The sequence below is a fragment of the Mirounga angustirostris genome, unplaced genomic scaffold (genome assembly GCF_029215605.1).
Source record: "Mirounga angustirostris isolate CCGP_5_RB_7025 unplaced genomic scaffold, mMirAng1.0.hap1 SCAF_11, whole genome shotgun sequence".
Lineage (NCBI taxonomy): Eukaryota > Metazoa > Chordata > Mammalia > Carnivora > Phocidae > Mirounga > Mirounga angustirostris.
Genome location: NW_026991719.1, coordinates 26237410 through 26250823, shown reverse-complemented (window position 1 = coordinate 26250823; position 13414 = coordinate 26237410). Strand labels below are relative to the sequence as shown.

The 13414-nt window shown below is 37.5% G+C and overlaps 1 protein-coding gene across 6 annotated transcripts in view; it reads left to right on the top strand.

Annotated features, from left to right (window-relative positions):
• Positions 1–13414, top strand: part of TAB3 (TGF-beta activated kinase 1 (MAP3K7) binding protein 3) — an 89123-nt gene that overhangs the window by 69089 nt on the left and 6620 nt on the right. For 3 of the 6 annotated variants that reach the window (XM_064573896.1, XM_045876101.3, XM_045876097.3), the window contains 3 exons: positions 2996–3089; positions 5806–5889; positions 11662–11763. In XM_064573896.1, the coding sequence (XP_064429966.1) occupies positions 2996–3089; positions 5806–5889; positions 11662–11763 (280 nt within the window). Of the gene's footprint in view, positions 1–2995; positions 3090–5805; positions 5890–11661; positions 11764–13414 lie in introns of those variants that run through there. The other 3 variants (XR_010406074.1, XM_064573897.1, XR_010406075.1) reach the window with 3 other exon arrangements.

Below are 13414 nucleotides of genomic sequence, written 5' to 3'. Positions count from 1 at the left end.
CTCAGCGAGGAGTCTGCTGGAGATTCTTGCTCTTCCTCTCCCTCTGTCCCTCTCCCCCAAGCTCTCCCACTTGCTGTCTCTAATATAAATCTTAAAAAAAAAAAAAGTGCCCACATAGGCTCTGGAGGCAGAATAGTTCTGGCAATCACTGGCTGTATCTAACTTATCTGCATTTGATTTTCCCTATCTATAATGGGAATTCTAATAAGTGTATTTTAATATTGTCAAGATAAAAATATATGTAAAGTGCCTGGCATGGAGTTAGGTGCTCAGTAAAATGGCTGTCTATCTTTGTCCCACTCGCATGTAGGATTACATGATAGAGAATGGACTGTTTTTTGCTATTAAGCACATATTTCTACCTTCAAGTTTTCACATTTTTCATCAGGCAGTGTATTAAAAAAACGTGTGTGCCTCATGAGACTGAAATGCACATTTGTTACCAGCTGTAGAAGCTTAGAGCACCAGTGAAATAATCTAAGGAGGGCGGAAGTGCAAGATGGCCGTAATCTGCTGTTCCCAAAGCCCTGTGTTAAGTGCTGTCGAAGAGGTCGTCACATAAAGAGATCTGTATGTGAAAGGATAGATGTGTGTCTGTGAACCTGTATGTATTTGTGAGAGGGAGAGAGAGAGAGAGAAAAGTTCATGTAAATTGACATTAAATCAGCAGTGTTGGCCAGTTAAATGGTAAGGATATTAAGTACTTTCAGGGTTTTGAGATAGAAATGTTAGCTTTTTGCCAGTAGGGTTCAAAGATGAGACAGTTTCATGGCAGAGGGGGACATTTAAGTTAAACCTTGAAAAATAAATAAGGTTGGGTTAAGCTGAGAGATGCCTGTTTTTCCTGTCATTTGTCTTGTTCTAAGTGGGTTTTTGGAATAACCCACGTTTGTTAGTCTCAGATGCATAATTAGGGCCAAGCCACTGAACAACAGTGGTCTTCGACTGGGTCTCTGTGATACAACTTCTTAAAGTGCTCAGTTGACTTAAGGTAGTTTTGCCACCTTTTGAAAAAGCTTAGAATTTTTCACTTTGAAATGTCAGATCTTTTACAAACAGCTCTAAATTACACACAGCTGATCTTGAAACGCCTCTTCCCTGAAAAGACAGTGTACTTTTTGGCAAATGGTACGGACTTTTCAGAATTTTTTTTTTTTACATTGCTTTAGTCAGAAACTATGAAAAAGGACATATGAATCTTACAGATAAACTATTCTTTTAGTAAATTCCAGTGGTTCTCCTGTCTTTGGAAATGATTTTGTTGACTAGATCTCTTGTTATAAGCAAATGTGCTGTAGCTTCTAAAGTGTATTACAGTCCTTGCATACTTAGTTCTAGAGCTTCACTATTTAGGACCATTGTGACTAAACCCCCCCCCCCCCCCCGCTGCCACCCCAATACATAGGAAGAATCAACTCCTTTAGGTACTTAATTTTCCTGTTATGATTCTACGGAGAATGGGTTCTTTTACATATTCCTACGAAGAGAGTATCTTTGAAACCCCTGGACAAGTGCTTTATTTTTAGTATAAATGCTCAGGTATATTTTAAACCCTTTTACTATTGCCTGGTAGACAAGGTGTAAGCATTTTACATGGTAATGTCCCATATCAGATAGGAAAAAAGGAAAGCAATCCCAAATAAATATTTCTGAATGACCATTCTGAGGGACTGTAGTTCTTACTGTATTCTGTCACTTATTTTATGTTATGGTAATCACCATACATTACATCATCCCTTATTTTAAATGTTTCATACTTGCTAATGTAAGGGGCGGTGCCAGTTATTCTGATAGCTTGCATTATTGTGATTTAAGAACCTTTTTGCTCCTTTGTAGAAAAATACAGGCTTTTTTTTTTTTTTTTAATTTGTCAGAGAGAGAGAGACAGAACACAAGCAGGGGGAGAGGCAGGCAGAGGGAGAAGCAGGCTCCCCGCCGAGCAAGGAGCCCGATGTGGGGCTCGATCCCAGGACCCTGGGATCATGACCTGAGCCGAAGGCAGCCGCTTAACCGACTGAGCCACCCAGGCGTCCCAAAAATACAGGTTTTTAACAGAAGAGGATTTTATTCTGTCATAGCAGATATTTGTCTTTTACTTCGTATATTTGAAAACACATCAGTAACTGAGTTAATATCTGGGCTGTGCTGAAAGCTTCAGTATCCATGCCTCTGGAATTCAAACTCTTAATTTTGTTACCGTGTATGTATATATATAGTAAAGAAATCTAGAAGGTCAGGGGATGTAAAGGCTTCCAAAAAACTTTGAAGAATGGGGCATTCTGTACATTTCAGTGTCTCATGTATGCCTCTGAAAGGCCTAAGGATAGGTAGACTGGGCTTGAAATCAAGGAAGAAGGAAACAAAGTTGGAGGAAGAATGGGATCCATTTGTTTGTGAAACTTTCATGTAATAGATTGCTTCCTTTGATCTAAATCCTCATTCTACCAATCACTATGTTTTATAACCTTGGGAAAATTACATGCACTCTGGGTGCATCAGCTTCTTCATGTATAAATTAGCGATATTACTACTACTTGCCTTGAAAGATGTTTTGAGGAAAGAATGAGACCTCTGGTAAACACAGTGCCTGACACTTAGTATTGTTATTTTTTTCAAGCCTGGACAACACTAAAATCATGGACATTGCTTGTTTTACAGATTGATTCTCATAGATTCCCTTACCATGAAAACATAGAAGTAAAATATTTTTAGTGCTCTGTGATTAAAATGGTATTTTGTATGATAAGACATAGTCTAGTACTGTAGCTTGCCACGTTTTATGCAGATTTTGTGTTTATGTGGCCATACTGATATGTCCCCATTTAACTTGACTGTTCCTTTAAACGTTTAGGACTTCTTATACATGCCCTCTTATAGACTAAGGCCATATTGTTGGTAATAACCAATCAGAACTATTAACATGAATAGCAGTTCTTAAATGTTGGGCTTGATAATGACTTTCCCACAATTGCTATTTTGGGTCCTTTCTTACTAGCCTGAGGAAATGACAAGATTGAGAAGCATGAACAGACAACTCCAGATAAATGTTGACTGTACACTGAAAGAAGTTGACCTCCTTCAATCTAGAGGTATAGACTTGATTATTTGGTAAACCATAAGTAATAGTGTGGGGTTTTAAGCTGCTTAAATAGCAATCATTTTTGGTTTTACAGATTTAAGAGATAGTTTTTATCCATTATGATCCTATTCAAGAGATCCCTCCACCCCATGGTCATAGATTTGGGGGATCAAAAATAGTTTTACTTTGGCAATTCCATCATTAAATTTGTCATTTAGACTGCTCTATGTTGTTACTCTGCATTTATAAAACTTCCTAGATTGATGTTGTGATAATCATCAAAAGTATCTGTAAAAATAGGGAATCACGTATCAGAGTAATAGATTTATCACTTTTAAAATAAATTCTATATGCCATTTTTATATATCATATGAAAACATATCTCAGACTTTCTGGAGAATGGGGTTTTGTTTTGTTTTTAACGTTCTTATAGAATTGTACTACAGTAGAAGCTCTCTTAACTTTCATTTACCCAGCTCACCAGGTTAGAGCTGTTCTTCATTTCCCCTGTAAAATACTCTGACCCTGTCCACAGCCGCTGGCCACATACTGGCATGTTCAAGTACTGTTGCTCCTAGCAATTGAATTGTCTGCTCAGTGAGTTAGTTGTACCTGTTCCCTAACCTGTATAGGCCAGTTACTCTATTTCTGTAATGTTTATTAAGCTGACAAGAATGCAGGAGGAGCTGTTCTTCCTATGAAAAAAACCAAAGGCAAATTACTTAAAAAAACAAGAAGGTGCGGGGGGGGGGGGGCGGGGGAGGCGTGGTCTGTGAATTAGATGCGGGTGAAAACTGGAAAGGGTTAAGGGGAGAAATCACAAAAATCTACACAAAAATCTAAGAGGATTCTGTTCTCTTATTCAAAATTGTAGAACTTAGGGTTCAGGGAACTAGCCTGCTGGCTCCTTTTGTGCTTCACCAGCACCCTTGAGGGCTTGCAACAGACTATTACAGGTCCACAAAGCGTAAAATTGTTGATTTTCTGGACTTTTACATAAGAAAAAGTTTGGGGCAGAAAAAAAAGTTTGCCCACTCCCCCTGTAGCTCATCACAGGTGTAGTTTATGTAAGAAAGACAGTATAGAACTTCAGTGGACACATGTTTAAAAAAAAAAGTCTTGGTCCAACATTGAAGTTGACGAGTCATTTTTCTTAAAAGGTCTGTTTCAGTCAGCCTCTCCCATTACCACCACTTACCGTTTTCAATTATGGCAGCTAAGAGAGCGTCTACTCTGAGAGTATATAATCAATCTTGACTAAAGATGGCAATGAGCTAACTTTAACAGTAGAAGCAGGGGAACCTAAAAGATGCCCACCAGTCTGAATGTGAAAGTTGAGCAGTCTGGCCAGGTCGGAAGGTGATCCCTGTAGAGACTCGTAGCTTGAAGCAGCGGAGCTCTGCATCATGGAGCGGTGATACAGATCATTGTTAGTGTATTGGAAGACTGCATCAGTTTTTGCTTGGGTGTTTTTTAAAGCAAAACACACAAACATTTGGTTAGGGTATTGATAGTAAGCCTTAGGAGATCTCGAAATTAAAACATCAGCTGTAACTTAAGTAATTGAAGAAATACATATGCAACACCTTATAGCACTGTGGCTTTCATTATCTTCCAAATGGATAAAAGCATCTGTAATAGGACCTGCAAGGGAAACCACTATTAAAGTTTTATAAGCAAAGAGCTGTGTTTTTGGTCTCCATTGGGCAACAAAGAGCTCTTTTTGGTGCTTAAGTATTTCTAAATCTCCTTTCATAAGGGGTCCAAATAGGTCCATTTTATACTGAATTCTACTCTTCCACACTCTGGAAAAATTTTATACTGAATTCCAATGTAAACTTTGAAGTGAGAGAATGGATCTTACATGCAGATCATTATTTGGTTTGCTGAAAAGCAGGTTTAGTGTTGGTTTCGGTGAGGAAAACTTTGTGGGGGGAGAAATAATGTCTAGAAATCAAGACATCTAATATATTTGAACTCTTAGTACCTGATAGCATGCGTAGTTACAATGCTTAATTGGAATTGGGCAGAACAAGCTGATTACAGTGATTGATAGGTTCACAGAAGTGAAGGTAGGACCTAAGGCTACCACTGTCTCAGAACCCACCTTGGAGGAGTCATGGCAGGAATTGGGACTGAAATCAACACGAGGCCAAGGAGTGAACTTTGTAAGAGAGTTGAAAATTTTGTGGCAAGACAAAATTCTCAGGGATCATTTATCATTCTGAAATTGGCACCTTACCATCTTTGTTAAATCTGTAGACAACATTCAGTATTCTCCAGTTCTTGAAGATAGGAATCTGTGAGCTGCTGCTGTTATAACTGGATTCATCTTTGTATGTTTGACTTCTTCCACTGTTGAATTTAGAATGGATAACTTTTTAAGGTAAATTATGAATGACATGAAATAGTTCAGCCATCCTTTAATTTCTCTTCCTCATTTACCTCCGTAAGTGTGCCACGTACATAATCCTGCTGAAAGAGACTAGCTTTGCAGTTAGAAAAATATTCCTTCAAGTGATAGTTTATAGGCCAACACTGATGTGGTAGTTTGCTTGCGTCTTTTCTCACAGTGATCAAGAAGAACATTTTCAGTGGGAAGGTGATAGGAGTTTTGAAACCCTGGAAAGCAGTTTCCCTTTTTAGATATTTCTGTATATTCTTTAACAAAAAAGTCAAATAGGAGAAAGAGCCTTAAATGCATGGTGATTTTATTTTCTTTATAGGAAACTTTGATCCAAAAGCCATGAATAATTTTTATGACAACATAGAACCTGGCCCAGTTGTACCACCCAAGCCATCTAAAAAAGGTGAGTAGGGAAATGCCATAAACATCATAGAAATAAATACCAGAATTCTTTGAGAGTTCACCTCTTCAGCTGAAGAAATTTGCATTAGAGATATTAACTTGTTCAGCATAAAAAAAGTTAACCAAACTTTGAAAAGCACTAAAATTAGTAACTCATGGAATTATGGTCAAAGGTAATTAAGTGGGATATACAATTTAATTTTTTAAAAAGAACTTAAAGAATATATTATATAGCTAACATAAATTTACTTACCTCTGTAATAACTATAATCCTAAAAGATAATTCTTACAAAATAATGAGAACTTGAGAGGTCTTAACTTAGAATGTTAAATTGGCAGGTCGCAGAAGCAGCCTTGTGTGCCCAACAGGTGAACATAATAATAATTAGATAGGGACTAGGTGTTTTTTCATAAAAGACAAAAATAAATCTTCTGTAACCAAGATTTGGAGGCATCACTTTTGGCTTTGTTCTATTTTTAGGTTAGCACTGTTTAATTGGCATTTCAGTGTCTTAACCTAATTTGAATTAAATTTGAGTCATTGAATTTATCTAAATTTTTTCTGTCCCATTCTTACTCAAGGCTCATGTTCTTTTATATAGTTCTCAAGACTGAGCTGAAGTATGCATTTCATGTCTTAATCCATTTTGCTTTAAGCAACTTAGGGGTGAAACATGTTAAAATGTTGTCAGAGTTACTACTCCTTAGGTAATATATAAATTCTGTCACCTAAATTTTAGTTGAACAGTTTTCTATGTATTTAAGTATTTGCTTTATAGGTTGCAGTGCACTACTACTACTACCATAGGTGTTTCATCTGATCTGCCTTTAAAATAGTATGATTCCTAAGAGTAATACACATAAGTATCTTAGTGGATGACTTCCAAGTATTAGATTTGGCCGTTTCAAGCTGAAAGTCAGAGTTACGTATCACTGATCACTGTAACCATTTGGATTAATAATACATGAGTCTTTAAACTTGATGTTGCCTGGGTGTCTACTAAAGAAGCACTACCTATTACTAATCCAACAGATAACTGATTCAAGGGCTGTTATAAAAGAATCACTCTACTTAAGGGAGTATGTTGAAAAGTTGTTAACCTGAGCCTAGAGGACCCAGTTGATGAGCAGACAGTGTGTCCACCATGAGCCATCTCATTAGCATAAACTCTCAGGTATGGTCCAAAGGGCCCACTGTAAATAACAAAGACCCTCTGATCACTTGGGAAATTTCAAGATTTTGGTGGTTATCTCCCAGGAGCTAGGGATTAAAGCTAGACCCATCTTTAGGCAAGGTCAGATTCTTTACTTACACAGAATTTATGCAGTGGTTACAAAGAAATTTGTAAATACACAAAGCCTGAAGATTAATAATCAGTGACCTAAAATTCCACCTTAAGCTAGGAAAGAAGAACAAAGTCAAGGAGATGTAAAGATAAGTAAAACGTAACACAAATTATCGAAATCAGAAACAAAAGATGGGTTACCCATTAAAATAAAATGTGATGAACATCTTTATGCCAGTAAACTCGGCACTTTATGTGAAATGGACGCATCTACTCAAACTGAAAATGAGATGATATAGGACCTAATAATAGCTGTATATCTATTAAAGAAATTGAATCCATTATCTTAAAAATTTTCCCACAAAGAAAACTCCAAATCCAGATGATTGCACTGGTTGGTGAATACTATAACACATTGAAGGAAGAGATCCTACCAATCTTACACAAATTCTTTGAGGAAACAGGAGAAGAAGGAAAGCTTCCCCCCACCTCTTTTTTTGGGGGGGGGGGGCTCTTATGGAGTCAGCAGAGCCCTGATTTCAAAACCTGATAAAGGATTACCTACTCACCCCCGCCAAAAAAAAAGAAAACAATTACAGATCAGTAACCCTCCTGCACTTAAAGCAAAAAAAATCCTTAATATTCACAATAAATAGGATAATATATGATGACCAAGTTTGTTTTAGCTTAGGAATGTACTATCAAAGGAGAAAAAGCTCATTATCATTTTACTAGATGCAGGGAAAGCATCTGACTTAAGTCAACAGCCATTCCAATTAACATGGTTATTTGCAAAGACAACCTAAGGTAAAAAAAAAAACCAAAAAACTGTTAGAACTAATTAGTGAATTTAACAAGGTCTTGGGATGGAAGGTCAGTATACAAGAACCATATTTCTATATACTAAGCAAACACCTTAACGAAATTAAAAAGAATTACAAAACCATCAAAAGACACATTACACTTATGAATAAATCTAACCAGCATTATAGGCTGAGAACTACAAAACGTTGCCAAAAGGAATGAGAGTAATACACCATGTTTATAATTAAATAAAAATTGGGAAACTTACTATGCAAAATCATCTGTAAAAAGAATGAAGTTGGAAGTCTTAGCCCTAACTAACCTTAGGACTTACTATAAAGCTACAGTCCTCACGGTGTGTTATTGGCATAGGGATAAAAAGTAGATAGAGAAATGACTGTAGCTTTATAAATAGCCCGGATATAGACCCTCACTTAACACTGCCAAATTCTTGACCAAAGCAACCAATGGAGAAGGGAAAGTTGCTGGAGCAATCAGTGCTGGAAGAACTAGATAACCATATGGAAAAATTACCAGTTTTGATTCTTACCTCCTATACACAAAAGTCACACACACTTAAGTGTCGAGCTAAATTATAGAGCTTCCAGAGCGAAACACAAAATATCCTTGCAACTTGGGTTTAGCTTAGAATTTTTAGGACCCACAGCAGTTGGTACTTGAGCCTTCATTAAAATTCAACACTTCTACTCATCAAGAGATACTATTAAGAAAGTGAAAAGGCAAGCCAGGCGGCTGGGAGAAAATATTTGAAAACGTATCTGGTAAAAAACAAAAACAAAAAAACAAAAACCAACCTGGTATCTAGAATATATAAAGAACTTTTATAACACAGTAATAAAAGGACAGTCCAATTTTTAAAAGGTCAAAACATTTGAGTTGACACTTGACAAAAAAATATATATAAATGGCCAGTAAGTACATTAAGAAAATGCAAATTAAAATCCTGAGATTCCTGAATAATGATGGTATGAAACATTAAGGAGGATGTAGAACAAACAGAATTCTTACACATTTCTGGTAAAAGTTTAAGATGGGGTGACCATTTCTTATGAAACCGAACATTCATTCACCTGCCTGGTAGCTTATCAGTTCGCCTTCTGAAGACTTATCCAAAAGAATTTAAAGCCTATATCCACAAAATGATTTGTATTAGAAGATTCATAGCATTTTTACTCAAAATAACCAAAAACTTGGGAACATAACAAGAGGCCATCAACAGATGAATGGATAAACAAACTGATATATTCAAATCATGAAATACTACTGAGCAGTACAAATCAACTACTGTTAAACATAACATGGACCAACCTCAAGGACATAATGCTGTAAGAAATAAAACACAGAAGAATGCATTCTGTATGATTGTTTATATGCATCTCATAAGCTATATATTTATGCCAAAAAACAGAACAGCTGTTATCTCTGGGATAACAGCTCTAGAGGTCGGGGATTAACTGGGAAAAGGCATGGGAGGATTTTATGGGCTAATGAGAATGTCTTGATCGGGATTTGGGTTATTAACAGCTGTATATGCATTTGTCAAAACTCCTCAAATGGCAACACATGTGGTTTGTGTATTTCATTGTGTAAATTTTACCTTGAAAACTCAGAAGAAAATAAAAGGACACTTTCTTGAGGTAATGGGATAGTTCAGCTGCCAGGAGCCCATACACTCCGTGTTCTAGCAGTGGTGATATTGGTGTGGCAGACAGTCACTCTGCCTGCTGTCTTTGAGACCAACACTATGTATTTGAGGTGGGGAGCTGGTGTTTGGCTCAGCTAGGAAAGGTGCAGGGCTTGCATTATTAGGATGCTGTAATATCAAGCTTCAGCGGGCTCTCTAGAAGTACTTTCATACAAAAAAAGCTCTATTTTATGGCACTTTGAATTCAAACAAATTTTGCTAAAGCTGATAATTGGATAGTCCCTTGGAGTTAGCTGTAATTAAATTACAGTTACAATCAACTTTTAAATTATGTAGCAAATGCTCAGTATGTAGATGGATTATGTAGATAGACGCTTGATGCTACAAAGACGGGACTCCTCCCCCAGGCAGCTTATCGTCTACCTCTACAGTTTTGAGTAGACTAGAGAACTAACATCTTCACTATAAATGAATCTCTACTATAGAAATCCAGTTGAGCTTTCATTATATATACTGTTGGTGAGAGCATAAAATAGTATTATTATGTAACCCTTACACTTTTTAAACCTTTCACCTCTTAAAATTTATGAATAGACCTTAATGCTACAATTCCTTAAGAGGGCTTTTCATTACATTTCTAAAAGCTATTTGATTTTCTCTATGAAGTCAAATTTGTTTTCTAAGCATTTGCAGATTTTTTAACTAAATTGGCTTCTTCTAAAAAGTAGCTTAATGTAGGTTTTCTTGCAGTATCACTTAATTTAAGGTCAAGTATAAATAACTGGTAGAATTGATTTATTGGTTAGAATAAATGCCTTGGAGTTATTACAGACATATATGGTAAATCCAAGTGGAATAAGGATGTTTGTCTGAAGTATGGTGATAAAAAGGAGAGAGTAAGAAAAAGAAACAGAAGGAAAAAGAGACCTGGAAACCTTTTGAACTGAACTTTGTATTGAAGCAGTGCAGTGTGCATGTAAGCTCCTCGGCGGACTCAGCAAGTCCTCCCCAAGCTATCATTGGTGAGAGCATTGACCTTGGTGTCCCACTACTGGAGCGTGTGTCTGGGTGGTTTTGGCCACCTGACCTTGTTCAGACCTAGTCTGTGCACCAGAAAGGCGATCAGTCCAAATACTTAATAGTTTGTGTATTTTACAGGGCTGTTGTTAAGAGTCTGTGAGAGTAAGTATGTGACACTAAAGAAGTGCTTTACAAATTTAAGAAATAGAACTTACTCTTTGGAGCCTAAGGAGACCATTTACTCTGCTTTTGTTTACTCTCATAACGGAGTGTTTAAGTGCCGAGGCACCACGCTTAGAATTCTGGAGAAGTGATTTCCAAAGGTGGATTGTCCTAGGGGATTGCTTATGTGGGCTCAGAACAGATCAGAAAATACAAGATCTTTCTTTGTTCTTAAGGGCAAATGATACCAAGTCTTAATAGAAAGAAAGGACTACTTACTAATAATGTATAAATTAATAGAAACAAAATTCTAGCAAAAAATTGGGATACCTGCAGTCCATATTATTTTGAGTTCTGATTTTTTCAGTTACTGCTACTCCTACTCTTTAATTATGATGTACTATAGTTTTATCTTATTTTAATGGATTCTTTGGCTAGCCTTACACATCATGTACTTTCAACCTGTGGTTTTCTAATAACTGTTGCTTACTAAGGCAGTTGCTAGAGTATCATCTTCCACAGTTTGCCCTTACATTGACATTTAATTACCATCACTGAATTTGCACTAGGAAGGGGGGCAACTGGTGAAATTAGGCATTGATTCCAAGTAATTGTAGAGGATGGAAAAAGTTCTAAGAGCACTGTTCTGTATAGGTTGTAAAAGCAATATTAAAAATGGCACTTACCCTCACAGGAGAACTAAAGGGAACATGAAGCAACAGAAAGGGTAAACAGGCAACTGTCCATGTCCCATGGGAGATCCTTGGGAGCCTGTCCACTCTTCTCATGGATGGCTTTAATCCCTTTTCTCCTGGCTTTGCTTCTTTTCATGCAGATTCGTCAGACCCTTGCACAATTGAGAGGAAAGCCCGAAGAATTAGCGTGACCTCCAAAGTACAGGCAGACGTCCACGACACCCAGGCAGCAGCTGCTGAGGGTTTGTACTTGTGTGTCCGGATTTTGTGCACAAAGTCCAAAGACACGTGTTCGCCCGTGTAGAGTTACCACAAGTAAAGGCTGCCTTTTTTGGTCCCCCTTTAAAAAAATAACTCTCTCCAAGCGACTGGCTGGCTCAGTTGGTGGAGCATGCGACTCTTGATCTTGGGATTTTGAGTTCGAGCCCCTTGTTGGGTGTAGAGAGTACTTTGAAAATTATTCTCTTAGCCGAGTTTCTAAGGCTGTGCTGTCCAATAGAAATATAATACAGGCAGATACATAAAATATTTCACCTAGTATATTGCAAAGTATTATCGTTTCAGTATGAAGTCGATATAAACTAGCGAGATATTTTACATTCTTGATTTCATACAACATCTTTGAAATCTGGTGTACATTTTACACTTAGAGCACATCTCCGTTCACACTGGTCACATTTCAAGTGGCCAATAGTCACCATATTGGACAGATTGCTCTTAATAGCTTCGAGAAAGCAAGGCCAAGTAATTAAAGAAATAACTTGAAAGTTCGGGATTTTATAACTTCTCACTGCAATTTTCTAATGCTTCTTGAATTTTACCCTGGGATTCAGTTGAAATAAGGGTTCTAAAAATACTGTTTATGTTTGAGTTTATGTAAGTATGACTGTATAATATAAACAATATTGGTGAAACTGTTGATTTGTGATGTTTTCGAGGATTATTTTTATGGAAATCTGGCCTATTAACCCATTTAAAAATAGTTTTTTTAAGTTCTTTTTTTTTTTTTTTAGGAATCTCTACACCCAACGTGGGGCTTTTAACTCATGACCCCAAGATCAAGAGTGGCATGCTCTTCTGAGTCAGCCAGGCGCCCCTAAAAATAGTCTTAAAGGAAAAACATATTGACTTCACTTTTCCTTTGTGTATAAATATGCATATTTTAAGGTTTTTTTTTTTCTATGAGGCCTGAAATATTTTGTTAAACAGTCCATAAAAAGACAAGATTTTACAACTGTCGATCAAATGAAAACGGACATCTAAAATGTCTTTTGGGGGCGCCTGGGTGGCTCAGTTGGTTGGGCGACTGCCTTCGGCTCAGGTCATGATCCTGGAGTCCCGGGATCGAGTCCCGCATCGGGCTCCCTGCTCGGCGGGGAGTCTGCTTCTCCCTCTGACCCTCCTCCCTCTCATGCTCTCTGTCTCTCATTCTCTCTCTCTCAAATAAATAAATAAAATCTTTAAAAAAAAATAAAAATAAAATAAAAATGTCTTTTGGGTTTTAGAGGCTTCTATTTATTTGAGAGAGGGAACACAAGCAGGGGGAGTGGGAGAGGGAGAAGCAGGCTTCCTGCAGAGCAGGGAGCCCGATGCGGGGCTCGATCCCAAGACCCTGGGATCATGACCTGAGCCGAAGGCAGAGGCCCAACGACTGAGCCACTCAGGCGCCCCTGGAGGCTTCTATTTAAACAGTACTTCCCTGTGATGAAATGAGCAGTGTCTTACCAACAATAATTGTAAATTAGGTGCCTTGAAAACTTCTGATAAGTTACTTCAGAGTGACTTGATTCCAAGTTAAATCATCCGGGTCCTGAAGTAGAAAACGTGCCCCCACCAAACACGCCTCTTTGGCACAAGGAAGGGTTACTCTGAGGGACTGTGAAGGCTGGAGCA